The 20,712-nt window shown below is 46.2% G+C and overlaps 1 protein-coding gene across 1 annotated transcript; it reads right to left on the reverse strand.

Annotated features, from left to right (window-relative positions):
- Positions 1-3,591: 3,591 nt before the first annotated feature.
- On the reverse strand, positions 3,592-5,059 carry LOC135377072 (beta-1,4-galactosyltransferase galt-1-like). The gene has a single exon (XM_064609412.1). The coding sequence runs from the start codon at positions 5,042-5,044 to the stop codon at positions 3,770-3,772; it is 1,275 nt and encodes a 424-aa protein (XP_064465482.1). The 5' UTR covers positions 5,045-5,059; the 3' UTR covers positions 3,592-3,769.
- Between the last annotated feature and the right edge of the window lie 15,653 nt (positions 5,060-20,712).

The following is a 20,712-nucleotide window of genomic DNA, read 5'->3' on the forward strand; positions in this document are numbered from 1 at the left end:
CAGAATGTAGTGCTGGCATGCTTTCAGCACTATAGGGGGTCCCGTGTTCTCGCTGCTCGATGATGCCACGTTCTGGTAGAGTTCGCCATCTGATGTGTATCCTCGATACTCACAGAATTCCGCTGCTGTTTTTCTCGATAATTCGCTATCTGACTGAACACCCAGACTACCAAATCCGTCGTCATCTACGGATGTGGGAGCCATTTTCGCTGGGGAGGCTGGAGTTAGAGTACCGAAGTAGAGTACCGCCTGGTAACATGTCCTTTGGACTGCAGACAAGTGGCACACCGCTGGAAGGAGGGGGGGGGGGGAGGACCTGGCAGTGCGGCCGACTGGGAACCGTGAGGCGACCTTGAGCTTTCCTCAACACCCCCGAGAGGACGGGGATAGGGTAGCTAAATAAGCTACGCTTCAGAGTATCGACACTGAGTTCCAACAGCGAGATTGCGACATTTTGTTTCCGCGCCACGCTAGCCATGCGCACGCGCATTGCGCACTTTAGCGTACGGTGCCATCTATCGTGCGCGGTTGAAGTGTTCGTTTCGTTTCACGCAGCAGTTGACGGCCTTGAGCTCACCCACAACCGCCTATATATACTACATGCCTGCCCAATGAGGCAAATGCGGCCGTTCACGCAACCGTGCAGGCACCGGCAGTTTCCTAGGTCGGAAACACGGACACTCAAAGCGGTGACAACCTTTGGCTACCCCGTAAGTGTACGCTGCCGTGCGCTCGGTGCATACGTTGCTGTACAGTTGTTTGCGGAGATAAGCGTCCTGGATGGGCGCATGCTGTTGAAGCTGTGTCATTGCTCGATAAGCCAGTGGTTATCGAAAGGCGCCGAGCCAGTTAGCGTTGGTACAGTCTCCTCTGGGTGTCATGTCATTTCTCCGCCTGTCAGGCGTCACCGGTTGTAATCTGCAATATGTGTGTAGGAAGACGTCATCATGTCCAATGCTGCTGATATCGCATCGAGGTAGCTATCACCGGCCTAAGAAACTGGCGCCACTATTGTGGACGACCGGCGCCTGTGTATTCCGGTATCATTGGGCAGGCACGTAGTATATAGGAGGCTATGGCTCACCTTGACATCTTCGGAACGCTCTGGTGGACAATGCAAGGATTATCGCACAAGAATCACACACGCTTCTCTATCCCACGGCAAGCACTATGTTTCACCTCTTTGACCCTCAACTGGGGATGGTACCGGTATATGGTACCGAAACAAGATGGCGCTGCTGCTCTCTCTTGGACCTCAGTGTCGGTACTCTCAAGCGAAGCGTATTTAGTGACTCTAGACGGGGAATCATCGGAAGGGGAGCGTTGCGGTTTTTAGGCCGGCTCTGTTGTTGTCTTTCCGTGTGTTGTTTATGTGTTTCGCGAGGGCCTGTATGAATCTTATTTTCCCGTTTATTTTGCTCTTTCTTTCCATGGTTTGCGCTTCTCGTCTGGTCTGCTTCGCGTTCTCCTTCCTGTTTTAGCTCCCTCAGTAATAGGAGGTGCCTGTGTTTGTTACGTGAATTTCGCTTTTTATTTTCTTCTATGTTTGCCTCTTTTCCCTCCCCCACCTTGTACAGGTATACATGGTGTTTCAGTCTAACGCGCCATAAAATAAATTCGATTCAACAATCTATTCGTCTGAACATTATGGGGTCCGTTATTGATCTCACGGGCAGGGTTTGCCACTACTACTGAGCACTTTTACGGAATATGATTCGCGAGAAATTCGTAAATGAATTTTCTCGACGGAACTAAGACATTTGCGAAATGAACCGCATTATTTCTGACAGAAACTACAAAACAAAAAAAATATGCAGGATACCCCATTCGATCGCAAAATAAACTCACTACTACAAAGGTAAGATTCGAAAAAAAAATTGCAAAAGTCGCATTGCAAAAATTGCATTGGAAGAGCGCAAATGGGCGGCCAAGCTCAATTCTGCGTCAAGATAATGGAATATGTGACCGAAGGGAAACGACCAACCCTCCATTCCTGTTTCCCTCTTTCTCTCTTCTTGCAGATAACGATAGGGGCAATTGCCGTCACTGAAACGAAGCGCGTTGTCGAAAGGAAACACTGTCGCCACTGGCGCAGTTGCTCTAAATATCCCTAATTGCCTGGGTTTAAATACATGGATGCTCATTGGTGTACGAAAACTGACGTCAGTCTTACTTCGCGCTGATTGGCCTAGAGTCATTTGATTAGAGAGCGACGATCGGAACGGACGGTCGCCCGTCGAAGGGAGGGGAAAGTGAAACGAGAGGACGTGGGAGCAGCTGTGTCCAGCCACGCGTGTTCTTTCAGGCTACGGGCGTTGCGCTCGCAGACGCTAGCGTGGAGTTTCCATGGTTTTGAATGCTTCGGATTTAGATATTGGCGAACGCCTAACTTGAACACGGAATGCCTCATCCCGCTGGTCATCGCAACACCGAAAGGGCGAACATGACGGGGAAACACTGCACAATGTTTCTAGAGCCAGGCACATCCACCTCCAGCACCCATACCGGGCACTCACACAGGACAACTTTCTGCATGAACTCGGACAAACTTTGGAGTGGGTGGCAGTCAGCCAACACCAACAACCATGACCAACTTGAGCTGCTGGGATTCGGTCGCCGAGCGAAAACTTCAGAAACCGGTCTTGTAGAGGCCAATCAGCGAGCGGAGTACTGCCACATGACCTATGTCCTCACATCCCGAACCCCCTCTGCTTTTTGCCGTCCCGCTCTCAATGGCCTGGGTTCGGTGTCTTTCCCCCACTTTGCCAAAAGTACCTTAGTCCAGTCATATACATTTTCTTTGAACGTGACGTTATCTTTCCAACACAAACATCCAGAATAAACCCCAATGCAGACAAATTCATTTTCCGTCATTCATTCTGTGACCATTTGTGCGTACAGATTGCTACTAAATAGCGCATGTGATGCAACGAGATACGGGATGGGCATTTCGGGGAGAAATTTGACTTAGCCTGAATTGGAACTGATTCGGAGGAGGGGGGAATAATCGAGAGGAGTCAGGTTTCACGTGAAAAAATCTAGTACACTACCCTATTACACGTGAAACATTAGATGTGACATATGAGGATGAAGTTAACAGTTATGCACAGATACAAAAATTGAGCTGTCCTTCACTGCCTGCGCTACACCGCAAGAAGGAAGATGAAGATAAAAAAAAACGCACATGAAATAAAAACGTCTTAGATCGTGAAAACAGTGCTAAATAGCGTTTTATAGAGCGGTTGGCGACGTGGAGAACACGAATATTCAAAATGCGCCGGAAATCGAAAAATCAAGCTGAGAACGTCTTAGATCATGAAAGCAGTGCTAAATAGCGTTTTTAGAGCAATTATTCGTTTGATGAGAACGAAGGTGCAGAGCAATTGTGTCGTGCATGTGGACTAAATCTTCCCTTTTCATGCTTGTCCAGCGAAGCGTCATTTGATGTGAAATAATTCTGCAACTTAGTTTATCGCGTAGGCACAGAAAGAATCCCGCCGCAAGCACTGCGGCGGGCACTGCGAGTTATCTCAAAAACGGGACAGTAGTTTAAGAACTACGATTTAAAATACACGTCCAGACTTGGCAAAGTAAATTATAAACACCATCATTGCAGACATTTAATATTCCTTCATTGCGTCACACCTATTTTGTTTCTGGAGAACCAGTGGTCTAGTAAACCGGGAGCAAGAGGTATACGCTGTTAACATAACGAAACGAACTATAATTCTGCGTACCATGCAGTCCGTAAATCAGATTGTTCCTGACATTAAAACGTGCTCGTATTGTACCGCCGGTACACTTCCATAACATCTGACTCTTCCACATGTTTCTTCCACACCATCATGCGCGTATCTTTCGTTAGATTTCCGCTTATTGTGAAGTTTCGATAATGAAATAAGAGCGCATTCTCGACAACATACTCGCCCCATTGTAGCTTCACGAATCGTCTACACTCGTGGACCCATCCTTCTACCAGTCCTACGGGTCTGGCCAGATACTTTGAACGTGCTTTCGGTTCCCATATGCCGGCCTCTCTCGTTGTGCTCTCAAAAATATACAGCTTTCCAGGGTTGCCAGACGGAGGCAAACAGACGTGTCGGAAAAGAAAACACGTCTTGTCGCGGGGCAAGGTGTTGGCGAACTCTGAGAGGGACACTGGCTCACCAGATTCCGACGGAAAAGGGAACAGGAACTCGTCGAGGTCCACTACGGCGACGTATTCGAATCGCCTCATGTGCCTGTACAGACAATCCTGGAGGAATCCAAGCTGTCCTCTGTGCCACACTACATCCCGGACGTCCAGCGACCAGGGCAGGTAGGTGAAGCGATATTTCTTCGGTAAACGCGACATGAACTGTTCCACGTGAGGCGATACAGTGGACTCGTGGTAGAACGCGAAGTGCCTTATTCCGTGGACCGTGTAGTAGGCGAGGAACTGGGCGAATTCCGTAATCGCGGGTCTTCCGTGGAAGAACGGCCTGACGCAAATGATGATTTGTCCTTCGTATTTGGAAGGACTATCCACTGGACTGTTTGCTATCCGCAGCGACACTTCCTTTACTGGTTCCCGCGACTTGCGCACAATAAAAGTGATTTTTCGGAAGCGCTTATATTTCGATTTACCGAGCTTGCACACGAAGAACACGGCACTAAAAGACTGGTTGTGGTTTTCCAAGATCACTTCGACTGAAGCCGTATACGCCGTTTTCCTAACGATGCACTGGAAATCGTAAGCGTCTGGAAAGCTTGCATTCAATGCCCCTACGATTCGCAAGAGAACGCCCTGCTCTCCGAGTCGATCGTCGATATAGGCTGAATAGACGTAAGCCCAAGGGGTCACAGCGGTCCAGTCGGTGTCTACCCTGTGTATGTGTGCAAAAGGAATAACACTGATGCTCTTTAGCGGTTGTAGCATTAGTTCGAGGTAGTTGCTCTTCTTTGTCTTAGGTGGAAAGACATCCGTAGCGGGTAGATACGCAAGTCCGTAAATGATGGCTGCAGCGAAGAACGCGACATGTGCACGTCGGGCGAAGCAGAACATTTTTTTGGACCAGTACATTATATTATTACTAATTGAATCTTCTGCGCCGTTTCACTCTTGAGCACAGTCACAGTAATCAGTTACTGTACCTTCGACGGCCAACGACGTAACGCAGCGAGACACTTTGTGATGAATATCATTCCTTGTAATTGCGAAGCTCTGTCCCTCGTGCATCGAAGTCCTTCTTCACTTTGACTTTGACTTCTTCGTTCGTCGATGATTTAAATAGTAGTCAAATATAAATAAACACGTATAGACACAAATCCAAATAAAAGCAGCTCACAAGCATTGAAACAATAGTAAAGACTCACGAACAGGTTTATTCGGTAATTGTGGTGCGGCGTATAATATTGAACCGCTTTAATGGCCCCTGATATAAAGGTGGGGGCGGAGCATCAGAGCGTTGTGGTAGTGTTGGTGAAGGGGCTTGCTGTTGTCGGCCTCACATGTGTGGGCAACGTCACGACTGACGACCTGGGGAATGTGCGTCCTGGGCCGACTTCTAGGGGAACTATGCCGACATGTGTCTGAAAGCGCCCGAGGAAAACCCAGGAAAAACACCAAACAGCACAGCCGGCACCGGGATTCGAACTCGGGTACCTCCCTCGACGTGACATGCCTTACCCGTGTCGTGACGTTGCATCACAGCTGGAGTTTCGTTCTGGCTAATCTCGTGCTTATCATTTTACTCGCGCAACATTTTTCGGTACCTCTGTGGATGGTTTTAATAAGCACAGCCTTTGGCGCAGAGTAGTGTGTTGAATGAGCATGGAAACAAGCGTTGACAAATATTTCGCGTGAACGAGAACCTTGGAAACTAACACTGGGTCACACATTAGCACAATAACTAGGAGTCTAGCGCGTAAACCTTGAGCTCAAGTGCCTTCGGGCTTGCTGACGAGAAAACCTGCTCCCCACGGGTGCCAGTCTGAACAGCAACAGCAATAACACGTATGTCCTCAGCACTTCCCTGTGAGCAACTACCAGCATGAGAGATATTACTTTGTTGAGTTTACCTGCTAAGAGTCCCCAAATACTGAGCGACACATTTATTTTGTGTTTTGGGCCGATCCTGGGAACTGAATGGCATCTGTTAGCAACAAAGGGTGTTCCTGCGTGAGATTTCTCTGCCCCCAGAAAAGGTGACCGTCTGTGGTGCACGAACAATTCGTCGCACAAGAGACAGACACCCGCGATAGACACTGCTTCTTACTATCGAAGTTCCTACCAAGTTGTCTCAAGCCAAAAGCAGGAAGAAAAGGACAATACGCAGCTGGAGAGGTCTTACTCCAAGCAGTTCCTCGCTTGAGTATTGTTTGTTTACGGTATTGAATTAAGCTATGGCAGCTCACCATTCGTTTTGATTCGCAAGACTCTCGACTTTGCGGAAGGTCGCGTAGCATGCAATAAATAGAACTTGTTTTTTCTTCGAAATGAAATTCCAGTACCTTTCGAAGTAAGTTCTTCAGACGTCGTCCTGCTAGCAAGATTTTTATGAATCTCCTATATTTCTCTCTGCTTGCTTTTTAGCTCGCCGTGCGCGTTGTCCGCCATGGAAAGTATGAGAAGACGAATTATATCGCCGCAATTGATCAAGAAGAATGGACAGGGAGAACTGAAACACAAATTGTCCGTCGTACATGAAGAAACAAATATGGAAGGAAGATAATCCCCTTTTTACCATGGTCATATCAGATTTTTAACCAGCATATTTTACACTTTCTAGCATCTCCTGCTGAGGGTTTTTCATACAGTCGAAGTTTTCCTGCAGTATTACGAAACCTTTTGCAGACAAGGACGCGCTTGTGTTGTTTCACTGCCAGTGATACGTGCATGCATGCTGGGGTATATTTCCAAGGCGTCAGCGATGGCCCGACAGCTGAAAGAGCGACGGAATATTCTCTGGAAATTCGGTCCCAAAATGGTATTACCCATTTTAATGCCGACGGCGCCCCCCTTTAGAATAGATGGCTAAGATGCAAGTGATCTAGGGAAGTTGATGCATAATGTAAATCCCTGAGACTAGGGAACACGAAGGGACATGCGCCACGCGAAATCTTAAAGAAGTTATGTTTTTCACGAAACTAATTTGAATTTTTATTTAAATAATGAGCGCCTCCCACTCATTCACAGGATGCCCAGGTTGTACACTGTGGTGTCGGACAGATAGCGGACGTTGGGACAAGGTGAGACAGAAATTTTCAATTGAACATGGAATTTTTATTTCTTGTGTTTTTCTAATACATTAGCCATCTAGGCACATTCTCAGAGATGTAGAGCTTCTGATCTGTGAATCTGAACTGACGTAAGCGGTTCTAAAATAAACAAACAACAAGAAATTTTCAAAAATGCAGATTGTCTCACCTTGCCCTAACCCTCGAAGCAGCACGAGACAACGCGTAGGAAAAGATGAAACACGCTGCGGTAACTAACTACACAAATTAGTTTTTGCAATCCAAGGAACTAACACAGATATCCTGTGCTCATCCTCCACATGATGTGCAATAAACCCACTCAGAACACGGTGCTATTTCCCTCCACCGTCCATTGCAAAGGCACCGTCAGTGTGATGTGTCGCTGGTCCCTTGGTTTTGAGTACGCTTCTGCTTTGAAACATCCTTGGAAACAGGAAAATTTGCTGAAAAATCCTGAGTAATGTGTAAAAAAAAAAAGATTGTCTGAGGAAGAAGAATAAAGCTCCCTTATAGTTTGATTATCAGTTCCTAAACTAAATTAAATTTAAATTTCATTATATTTGAATTATATCAAGTTGACGCGTCCACCCCCTGTATATCATCGGATGCACGAATTTTTCAGTTAAACATGGGATAACCAAGACTACCCATATTTTACCGATATCTAGATGAACGAACAAAGAAATACGATGTGTACTTCCATTGACAGAATATGCCTGCGACAAGCTGCTACACAGTTGACAAGAGGAAGGGTTTCGAAAAAATCGCGCCTTTTTTACGGATCTTTACATTTCAGGCAAGATTGACAGATCTTTTTTCTCTTCAGCGCAAACACCAATCAGGACAATTCTTATGTACCATAAAGTGGAGATGCAGAGCCACCTATGAGTAACGTTTCAAGCGAATGGAGCAATGCGTCTCTGAGACAAGCGGCGGCGAGCATGAAACGTCGCATCTTGCCCCAGCTTACCCGTAATTGTGAAAAGGAAAGTTGTTCGCTCGTTGCACCCGTTCGCGAATTGTTTAGCCCGATGAGTTAACTGAAGCACCCTGTAGAGTAATCATGCACACCGCACGTATACACACGCTGTTGCACCTAACGTGTCAACAAACTCTGTTTAAGGCTCTAGTTGTGTCAACATTAAACGATCAATTTATCTCAGGGGAGATTTTGCAATTATTTCTGAAAACTTTTCTTTCAAATTTAATGCGAAAGAAATTTCCCAATTTCTCGAAATTAACGAAGTCAGCCTGACCATAGCCTCCTGTATACTACATGCTTGTCCAGTGACCCCAGAACACACAGGCACCGGTCGTCCCCAACAGTGGCGCTAGTTTCCTAGGTCGGTGATAGCTACCTCGATGCTACCTCAGCGATATTGGTCATGACGCCGTCTTTCGAGACACAGATTGCACACTACAACCGGTGACATGACAACCAAAAGAGACTGTACCAACGGTAACTGGCACAGCGACTTTCGATAACCACTGGCTTATCGAGCGATGACACAGCGTGCACAGCATGTGCCCGCCCATCCAGGATGCTTATCTCACCAAAGAACTGTAGAGTAATGTATGCACCGAGCGCACGGCAGCGTACCCATACGGGGTATGCAACTGTTGTCACTCCTCTGACTGTGCGTGTTTCCGACCTAGGAAACTGGCGCCCCCGTACGGTTGCGTGAACGGCCGCATTTCTTTCATTGGGCAGGCATGTAGTATGTAGAAGGCTATGACCTGTCGTTTCTTTCCTTCTTTTGAACAGAAAACGAAAGTGCACGCAAAATTTACCGCATTCTAAGGCGATATGCATTAACTACTACAACTGTAATAGCAGAAACAAAAAAGTGAGCGAAAACCGCCCTTTCGCGGCACAGAAATTGGACACCACGCTCAGATCTCCCAAAGAAGCGATGCGAGGAGGCCATGTCCCTGCCCTTGCTCTTTTTTTTTCCCAACCTTTATCTGATATCGGTAACACGGTTAGAACAGGTTGTCATCCACTGGAAGCTCCAATAGACGCAAAAGAAACAGGGGAAAATGCGGGGTCCCAAACCACGTGATCTCAAGGAGCCACTCACCGCGGCCACGATCAACAGCGCAGGAAAAGGTTTGGTTGAAGCACGCACGCGCAGACCAACCTCCTTTCCTAACCTCCTCCCCCTTTTCTCCTCTGTTGTTCTTTTCTTCGTCCCTCGTCCCCCCTTCCCCCAGCTCCGCCTGTTTTTCTTCCGCGCTTGCTTCAAAGTAACGTACGTCTCGCCCCAAAGCACAGAAACAAAAAGCGATTAGGGTTAATGGAGCAAGTTTATTTGTCCTCACGAACTGTTTCGAAAGACGTTACCGTACATATCTTTGACAAAATGGCTAGGAAGCAAGCGAGCTGGTGAAGATGATGCATAACGTAAAATCCCGAAACTAGGGAATGCGAATGGACAGACACAACACGAAGTCTCAAGCCTGAGAGGCAGCAATGCAGTGTCCAAGTTTACAAAGCGTGGACAAAGCCTGGTAGAGTATGAAGACTTGAGGACGACGAAGAACCAAGAAGCACATATGGGGTATATGGGACGAAGCTTGCATGAGGATATGACAATGAAAAAATGGCTAGGAAGGCTATGATGCATAATATAAAAACCCGAGACTAGGGAACACATTGTGTCTGTCCCTTTGTGTCCCCTGGTCTCGAGGTTTTACATTATGCGTTATATACATATCTTTTCACGTCTTGTAATAGGCTTCACTGGAGCTTTAGATGCTTCACCAGAACATCCAGCAGAACATCCAGCAGACCATCAGCAGAACTGCCGCTGCCACTTGGGTGGCAGCGGCAGTCTCACTCGGTACCATCTAATCGTATTGTACCTTTCACTACAGAGCGACCACGCTGTTGCCTGGCTGGTAACAAGGGATCATCAAAGCTTCAACACGTTCTGATATACAGCCTGCCCTACCACTTCCAGCGTTCGATACCAGATAAAGAATATCAGCCATCACCTCCAGTGACATTGGTCCAGCATCATCTGACGTCACTATTAGGATTGCCCTTAAGCGAAACGCCACGTCGGAAGCCCTCACTTGGGTGGCAGCGGCAGTCTCACTCGGTACCATCTAATCGTATTGTACCTTTCACTACAGAGCGAACACGCTGTTGCCTGGCTGGTAACAACGGATCATCAAAGCTTCAACACGTTCTGATATACAGCCTGCCCTACCACTTCCAGCGTTCGATACCAGATAAAGAATATCAGCCATCACCTCCAGTGACATTGGTCCAGCATCATCTGACGTCACTATTAGGATTGCCCTTAAGCGAAACGCCACGTCGGAAGCCCTCACTTGGGTGGCAGCGGCAGTCTCACTCGGTACCATCTAATCGTGTTGTACCTTTCACTACAGAGCGAACACGCTGTTGCCTGGCTGGTAACAACGGATCATCAAAGCTTCAACACGTTCTGATATACAGCCTGCCCTACCACTTCCAGCGTTCGATACCAGATAAAGAATATCAGCCATCACCTCCAGTGACATTGGTCCAGCATCATCTGACGTCACTATTAGGATTGCCCTTAAGCGAAACGCCACGTCGGAAGCCCTCACTTGGGTGGCAGCGGCAGTCTCACTCGGTACCATCTAATCGTATTGTACCTTTCACTACAGAGCGACCACGCTGTTGCCTGGCTGGTAACAACGGATCATCAAAGCTTCAACACGTTCTGATATACAGCCTGCCCTACCACTTCCAGCGTTCGATACCAGATAAAGAATATCAGCCATCACCTCCAGTGACATTGGTCCAGCATCATCTGACGTCACTATTAGGATTGCCCTTAAGCGAAACGCCACGTCGGAAGCCCTCACTTGGGTGGCAGCGGCAGTCTCACTCGGTACCATCTAATCGTATTGTACCTTTCACTACAGAGCGACCACGCTGTTGCCTGGCTGGTAACAACGGATCATCAAAGCTTCAACACGTTCTGATATACAGCCTGCCCTACCACTTCCAGCGTTCGATACCAGATAAAGAATATCAGCCATCACCTCCAGTGACATTGGTCCAGCATCATCTGACGTCACTATTAGGATTGCCCTTAAGCGAAACGCCACGTCGGAAGCCCTCACTTGGGTGGCAGCGGCAGTCTCACTCGGTACCATCTAATCGTATTGTACCTTTCACTACAGAGCGACCACGCTGTTGCCTGGCTGGTAACAACGGATCATCAAAGCTTCAACACGTTCTGATATACAGCCTGCCCTACCACTTCCAGCGTTCGATACCAGATAAAGAATATCAGCCATCACCTCCAGTGACATTGGTCCAGCATCATCTGACGTCACTATTAGGATTGCCCTTAAGCGAAACGCCACGTCGGAAGCCCTCACTTGGGTGGCAGCGGCAGTCTCACTCGGTACCATCTAATCGTATTGTACCTTTCACTACAGAGCGACCACGCTGTTGCCTGGCTGGTAACAACGGATCATCAAAGCTTCAACACGTTCTGATATACAGCCTGCCCTACCACTTCCAGCGTTCGATACCAGATAAAGAATATCAGCCATCACCTCCAGTGACATTGGTCCAGCATCATCTGACGTCACTATTAGGATTGCCCTTAAGCGAAACGCCACGTCGGAAGCCCTCACTTGGGTGGCAGCGGCAGTCTCACTCGGTACCATCTAATCGTATTGTACCTTTCACTACAGAGGGACCACGCTGTTGCCTGGCTGGTAACAACGGATCATCAAAGCTTCAACACGTTCTGATATACAGCCTGCCCTACCACTTCCAGCGTTCGATACCAGATAAAGAATATCAGCCATCACCTCCAGTGACATTGGTCCAGCATCATCTGACGTCACTATTAGGATTGCCCTTAAGCGAAACGCCACGTCGGAAGCCCTCACTTGGGTGGCAGCGGCAGTCTCACTCGGTACCATCTAATCGTATTGTACCTTTCACTACAGAGCGACCACGCTGTTGCCTGGCTGGTAACAACGGATCATCAAAGCTTCAACACGTTCTGATATACAGCCTGCCCTACTACTTCCAGCGTTCGATACCAGATAAAGAATATCAGCCATCACCTCCAGTGACATTGGTCCAGCATCATCTGACGTCACTATTAGGATTGCCCTTAAGCGAAACGCCACGTCGGAAGCCCTCACTTGGGTGGCAGCGGCAGTCTCACTCGGTACCATCTAATCGTATTGTACCTTTCACTACAGAGCGAACACGCTGTTGCCTGGCTGGTAACAACGGATCATCAAAGCTTCAACACGTTCTGATATACAGCCTGCCCTACTACTTCCAGCGTTCGATACCAGATACAGAATATCAGCCATCACCTCCAGTGACATTGGTCCAGCATCATCTGACGTCACTATTAGGATTGCCCTTAAGCGAAACGCCACGTCGGAAGCCCTCACTTGGGTGGCAGCGGCAGTCTCACTCGGTACCATCTAATCGTATTGTACCTTTCACTACAGAGCGAACACGCTGTTGCCTGGCTGGTAACAACGGATCATCAAAGCTTCAACACGTTCTGATATACAGCCTGCCCTACTACTTCCAGCGTTCGATACCAGATAAAGAATATCAGCCATCACCTCCAGTGACATTGGTCCAGCATCATCTGACGTCACTATTAGGATTGCCCTTAAGCGAAACGCCACGTCGGAAGCCCTCACTTGGGTGGCAGCGGCAGTCTCACTCGGTACCATCTAATCGTATTGTACCTTTCACTACAGAGCGAACACGCTGTTGCCTGGCTGGTAACAACGGATCATCAAAGCTTCAACACGTTCTGATATACAGCCTACCCTACCACTTCCAGCGTTCGATACCAGATAAAGAATATCAGCCATCACCTCCAGTGACATTGGTCCAGCATCATCTGACGTCACTATTAGGATTGCCCTTAAGCGAAACGCCACGTCGGAAGCCCTCACTTGGGTGGCAGCGGCAGTCTCACTCGGTACCATCTAATCGTATTGTACCTTTCACTACAGAGCGAACACGCTGTTGCCTGGCTGGTAACAACGGATCATCAAAGCTTCAACACGTTCTGATATACAGCCTACCCTACCACTTCCAGCGTTCGATACCAGATAAAGAATATCAGCCATCACCTCCAGTGACATTGGTCCAGCATCATCTGACGTCACTATTAGGATTGCCCTTATGCGAAACGCCACGTCGGAAGCCCTCACTTGGGTGGCAGCGGCAGTCTCGCTCGGTACCATCTAATCGTATTGTACAGTGCTGGACAAAAGTTTACGGAACGCGCGAACGGCGTATTTTCTCTGTGCAGAGAACCCTAGCGGCGAGCGGAAGCGGGCGAGTCCATGCGTTCAGAGGGATGAAAGAGTGCGCTTGTGGCGACCCACCGTGGTAGTAGTGGTAACTTTGCTCTTGAGTGTAACGAACGCCAAAATGGCTTCGTTTTCGGTCTGCTACACCGAGCGCGAGTGGAAGTCCCTCCGCTATCGGAGAGATAACAGGGCGCTAAGATGAATTGAGGTGACAACGGGCTGCAGTGCCTAGCTATTTCCTTTTTAAGCCTCAGCGTAATGCAGCTGACATGGCCTGCGCAGAGCCCGGACTTAAACATCACCGAAAACGTCTGGGGCAGCCTGAAGAATAGGATGAGCAAGAGACGGACGTCTACAAGGAGCAAGGACGCCCTCTAGGCATTTATAGAAGCAGAGTGGTCCTTGCTACGTGAAGACGTGGACCTTGTCCGTCGGCTATATGCTTCCCTTCCTGTGCGTATGGCCCCAGTTATTGCTGCGAAAGGGGCCGACAAAGTATTGAGACAGTATCGTCTCCCCCTGCCTCTTTTTTTGTGTGTGTGTTCAAGGGTATAGGCTCTTTTCTTCTGTTTTTGTCTAATAAAAAAAGAAAAAAAGCTAGGCACTGCGAGCACGTTGTCACCTCAATTCATCTTAGCGCCCTGTTATCTCTCCGATACCGGGGAGACTTCCTTCCCGCGATAGCCACTCGCGCTCGGTGCAGTAGACCGAAAACGAAACCATTTTGGCGTTCGTTACACTGAAAAGCAAAGTTACCACTACTACCACGGTGGGTCGCCACAAGCGCACTTTTCCATCCCTCTGAACGGGTGGACTCGCCCACTTCTGCTCGCCGCTAGGGTGTCTCTGCCCAGAGAAAATACGCTGCTCGCGCGTTCCGTAAACTTTTGTCCAGCACTGTACTTTTCACTACAGGTTGGTGTCAACCATTTTTATTCACATTACCTATAAGACTGCTGCTGCCACCACACTTTCGTTTCTCAGTGTTTTTTTTTTTTGTGTGTGTGAAAATGAACAAAGAACTGCACAGGTTTTTAGATGATTTCAAAAAAGAAATTAAACAGGATTTCAAAGATTTCCCTACCTCTTTTGATAGAGAAAACCGAAAGGAACTGAGGGAACTAAAAAAATAGCTTGGAATTTTACGGGAAGCCTTTTGATGACATGAAAGAAAAACTACAGTTGGCTCTCAAGGAAAACTCCGATCTCAAGAAACAAAATCAGTCACTCCAAGAGCAGTGTAACGCGATGGAGGCAAAGTTGAAGGAAAATGAGATTAGGCTGACAAGCGTTGAACAGTACTCCCCCCGTTCCAACGTAGAAATAAAAGGCGTTCCTTTGAGCACTCTTGGTGAATCGGTAAATATTGTGAAACAGATAGGCAACACTCTAGGTGTGCAGATAACAGAGGACGACCTTCAGGCTTGTCATCCAGTCTCAGCTGCAAAGAGTGGTGATAAGAATATTGTAGCGCAGTTTACAAATAGGAAAAAACGTGATGAGCTACTTCAGAAAGCACGCAAAATGAGGCTTAGCTGTGTAGACATTGGCATTGACTCTGCAGCTCCAATCTACATTAATGAGCACCTATGTCCTGTACTCAACAGATTGTTTGGTGCTGCGACTGCGCGGAAAAGGGAGGTTGGTTGGAAGCACGTATGGGTGTCGGGTGGAAAGATTTGTGCACGTCGAGATGACGGCTCTCCTGTCTTGATAATCTAGTCAAATAATGATCTCCTTAAGCTCTCGTAGTGCATCTCTTAATATTACTACTCTCTTTCGCTCTAGATGAGTTGTAGCCTTCCAATATTGCCCTCTAACTTTGGCACGGTCGCAGCATCGTATAAAAACAATTCCATTGGAGTATTTCATTTAAATATTCGCTCGGCGTCAAATAAAATAGACCTACTTGATGTCCTATTTCATGAAATGCACTTTCCGTTCACCGCAGTAATGCTGACAGAAACATGGTATAACGACACCTCTGATATGTTCGTCCTACCGGAGTACGAACATTTTTATCTGTCTCGGGCAGATAAAAGGGGAGGTGGAGTGTCCCTCCAAATATCTAATAAGCTTGAAGGCAATGTCCTAGCCGATTACTCTATAGTAAGCACGGATTACGAAGTACTGTCTGTTCAGTGTGGCAGTTCCATTTTTTCTGTGTTGTATCGCCCGCCGACTGGCCGCTTGTCTGGGTTGTTTGCATTTCTTGAGAAAGTGTTTTATTTTGCGTGTGAAAATGCATATAAAATGATTTTGGGCGGTGATTTCAATATTGATTTGCTAGAACAGTCATCCAACGCCCATTTATTAAATGATATGTTTGCTTCGTATGGGTTTTGGAATAGCATTACTGTGCCAACACGAATCACTTCCGTGACGGAAACCCTGTTAGACCTTATGGTTACTAACTGTGACCGTTCTTGTGCTACTAGTGGTACAATAACATCCGATGTTAGTGATCATTTGCCTGTTTACACATTAATTCGTTCTGAAGATAGGCGCAGAAGTAACAACAGAACAGAAATTACTCGCCAGTGTATCACTACCGTAAGCCTAGAAAACTTTCGAGATGCTTTAGCAAACACGGACTGGAGTAACGTATACGCTCAACAGCACCCTGAACAGGCTTATGAGACATTTTTTACTTCGTTCAAGAACGTGTATCAAAGCTGTTTTCCTAATCAGACAACACGTGCCTAAGAAAGCACGAAAACCATGGGTTACACAGAGGCTACTGCGCATGATTCGGAAAAAAAATCGCTTATATCGCAAATTCCTGAAAGATAGGAGTCATGACACCCTGAATGCTTTTAAAGTATTTCGAAATCACTTAAATACTGAACTGAGGCACTCCAAAATGTTATACTATAACCAAATTTTTAATTAAACTTGCGTCAAAACACCAGATATTTTGTGGCAAAAATTAAATGATGTTGCCGGGAAAAAGACATCTAAGTATGCAGTGCAAGTGCTTGAGATTGATGGAGCACGCCTTTCAGGAGACGCGCTAGCAAATTGTTTTAATGACTTTTTATCTAGAATATCTTCGAGCATGTTGAACCCGAACAGTTTTACGCTGAACAACAGATGGAAGGATTCTGTATATTTCGCTCCTACCGACGTAGGTGAAGTCCTATCGGTGTTCAGGAACCTTCGAAATAGTAAGAGCTGTAACCTTGACGGCTTGCAGATTAGACCTATAAAATACACTATTGACATCCTTGCCGTACCACTGGAACATATATACGATCTTTGTCTTTCATGCGGCATATTCCCTTCTAGAATGCAGTCAGCCAAGGTTTCACCGATACATAAAGGTGGCGAGAAAAACTGTCTGGAAAATTATAGACCCATATCAGTGCTGCCTGTATTTTCTAAAGGTTTAGAAAAAAATTATATTTACGAGACTTGACAAATTCTTTGCTACACAATCACTCATTACGAACTCGCAGTTTGGCTTTCGCCAAGGCAGATCAACGGAACTGGCATTGCTCACAATGAAAGAAATAATCTTCCGAAAGTTTGAGAACAAGTCGCTGACATTGGGCATTTTTGTGGATTTTACCAAAGCATTCGATTTGTTAAACCATGGTTTACTTCTTCGTAAGCTTTTTGCATATGGTGTATGCGGCTTGGCCTTGAATCTAATGAAGTCCTACTTACAGCACCGCTCTGAAAGTGTTGTTATAGACAATCATGTATCAAGCAAAGTTCCGGTTACATGTGGAGAGCCTCAGGGCAGCATATTGGGTCCACTTCTTTTTAATATCATCATAAATGACATAGTTGATATTGACAAGCACGTTAAATTTGTAATTTATGCCGACGATACTAGCATATTTATTTTCGCTCCCAACACTGACGAACTAATAACCAGTGCAAATGATGTATTAAGTAGTTTAAATTTATGGTCTTGCAAAAATGGTCTGCGAATAAATAAAAACAAGACTAAAGTTGTTATATTTCGCCCTAAAAACAAAAAAAATACGTGTGGAACAACCAATTTACTTGGCTGGAACACCGATTCAGTTAGTCGAACATGTGAAAATTCTGGGAGTTCATCTCACGTGTGACGTGAGAGGGAACACTCATGTGCAATACCTATGTACAACGTTGAGTCGCGTAGTAGGGCTGATGTGTAGATGTCGTTCAATCCTACCAAAAAGTGTCAAATTAATTATATATAATAGCCTCTTTTACTCACATATATGTTACTGTCATTTGGTTTGGGGAAACACAACTGCATCAAATATTGAACGTCTAACACTGCTACAAAAAAAGGTTATTCCATGTGTTGCGAATGTTGCTTGCACTGCGCATACAGAACCACTTTATAATGAATTCAGAGTAGTGCGTGTTCGCGATCTTTATAATTTTCTTCTTACTAAAAAAATTCGCTTCTCGGGCGATGTATTTATTTCTTATGTCAATAGGTTAGCAGATGTACGAGAAACATCTACAACATGTAACACCCGACAAGAATGCAGGTGGGTTACCCCAACAGTCAGAACTGAACACGGAAAACAGATGTTATTTTACAATATTCCACACATATTAAATACATACCTTTACGCCGGGTCAGCCATATCTGTAATGCCACAGAGAGAACTAATACTTTGCCACAGGTGTGAAATAGGTCAGGATGTTACGCTTAAACATTTCTCTTTTTTTTATTTATTACAGATGCAGTTCTGTTTGGATAAGACTGCGTACAAACTGTGCGCGCAGCGTGTGGTGCATTGCCATTATATATATATATATATATATATATATATATAATGGGGAGCCGCCGCACGCCGCCGAGCCGCAAACACGGCGAAACACGTGTCCTCTGGTGCTGTCGCATCGTTCAATGAGTATCTGTTTCTCTACGTGCAGCCATAGAAGCCATCTTAACTGTAAGTTTGAATTTCAAACACGTCTATGCTCATTTACCTATTTTTTTAATGGCTTTTCCCCCTCTTTATATATATATATATATATATATATATATATATATATATATATACTCATTGAACGATGCGACAGCACCAGAGGACACGTGTTTCGCCGTGTTTGCGGCTCGTCGGCCCTGGGTAGCTGCGCATCGGTCGGGATTGGCAAACCAGGGGTCACTCAGCGAGCGATATACACCTGGGAGGGTGTATATCGCTCCCCTCTTTATAATTCACTGGCTTGCACTGTGGCATTGAGGAGTGCTCAGTAACCCTCCCAGGTGTATATCGCTGGCTGAGTGACCCCTGGTTTGCCAATCCCGAACGATGCGCAGCTACCCAGGGCCGACGAGCCACAAACACGGCGAAACACGTGTCCTCTGGTGCTGTCGCATCGTTCAATGAGTATCTGTTTCTCTACCTGCAGCCATAGAAGCCATTTTAATCTGTAAGTTTGAATTTCAAACACATCTAGCATCATTTACTTATTTTTTAATGGCTTTTCCCCCTCTTTATATATATATATATATATATATATATATTTTTTTTTTTTTTTTTGTGTAGATTGATATGCTCTTGGATTGTATAGTGTGTTTTCTGTTGCTGTACCCTCGTATCTGGGGGTATGGTTGCAGTCAAGCTGCCTCTGCAGCTTTTTTGCTGTACCTCCCTTTTACTTTGGAAATAAATACGAAAGTAAAAAAAAAAAGTTCAAAAGCCAACCGCACTTCGAACACACAATATGTGCAGGTGTACAGTTTTGTAAAAACTGCTGGGCCTGCTGTGTTGTTTTTGTGGTGGCTGCGAGAACGCTAAAATATACGAATATATATATAACAATTATGCGTAACTCGAAAAACGAAAATCACTGTTACGAATAGGCAATGAATCTTGATTTCGTATTTGAACACCAATCACACAAGTCACAAACATTCGTAGGTCAAAGTGAGTGATCGGCTGTGTCGTGAGGGACAACTAGCATAACAAGTCATACAACAGGTGACCGGTACTTTCTAAGAATCATGGGCAAAAGGTCGACTTCCGGGTCTCCACGCTAGCAGGTGACGCGTGCTATGGGTACTGGAGATAGATGTGCCTGGCTCTGGAAGTCTTGTGGAAAGATAGTGAAAGATCCTGTTACTGTGACTGAAATGGGCTGCTGTGGTCATGGGCTTTCTAATTGGCGCAAAAAAATAAAACGTTACCCTTCCTTGGGATTTTTTTTAGTTGAATTCAGCTAATTAGACAAACTATTGAGGTACGCCGATGGAAACCACCTGTTCTGGCGGCGAAAACCTTCACAAGTATGACGCAGAGGCTTACAAATTTTAATCTCAAGTACATTTTTAAATAATTAGGGGTCACTCTTAAGTGAAACGCCCTGTATATATAAGAGGAGAGCGCAGAATATCGCGCTACTGCGATTGCCCTTCCACAGGTATTTGGGCCCTGGGGATCCTCCGAAGAACGGCGCTCCTGTGGAGGAAGGCGACCTCATTGCCCGATACCAGGATGGACTCTACGAGAAAGCAGAAAAGTCATAAGACGTCTACGAGGCCGGCAAACATTCCGCAAGGGACTTTCTCTCGGTCTTTTTTTTTATTCCAGAGGATCCGTGCATTCTTTGTTGGGAGCAACCGGTCTAGGAATCAAGCACTTCAGCGCAATCAGCGCCGTCCCGTTCTACGCGAGCTTCTGGAGAAGCAGTAGGAGAAGGAGGGACAGGTGGAAGAGGAGGACCAGGAGTGGGAAGTAGTTCAACGAATGTCGAAGGAGGAGTACAGCAAATTCTTAGAGTGCCTAAAGACAAAGGAACTCTCGCCGTCTTTCACGACTCGAAGATACTTACCACGTGCGGATTCGTTATCCAAGTCAAAAACGTCGACTTTGGGCCAGTTACAAATATCCCGCTTTTTTCGCACGTTTCTGATGCACCTGCCGGTGGAACTTCCTTTTCTCTACATGACACCCTGCCGGTACAAGAGCCTTAACGAAGGAAGTAGAGCAGTCTCCTGTCACGTGAAGGTAACCTCGCAGGGCATAATGACTCCGTGGAAGACGGGCAGCAACGTTATACAATAGATAATCCAATCGCCGAAAATAACCTTAACGTGACTCAAGTAGACGACGTGCGGCTTTCCTTCAAAAATGCGACTCAGTACTGTAACATTGGCAGGATAGACGTTATGATGGCTCAAGATTCGGACGACAAGCACAAACT

This window comes from Ornithodoros turicata, chromosome 1 (genome assembly GCF_037126465.1).
Source record: "Ornithodoros turicata isolate Travis chromosome 1, ASM3712646v1, whole genome shotgun sequence".
Classification (NCBI taxonomy): domain Eukaryota; kingdom Metazoa; phylum Arthropoda; class Arachnida; order Ixodida; family Argasidae; genus Ornithodoros; species Ornithodoros turicata.

Excerpts from the sequence above, each read along its gene's own strand:
- LOC135377072 (XM_064609412.1), bottom strand. The coding sequence starts at position 5,044 with ATGTTCTGCTTCGCCCGACGTGCACATGTCGCGTTCTTCGCTGCAGCC.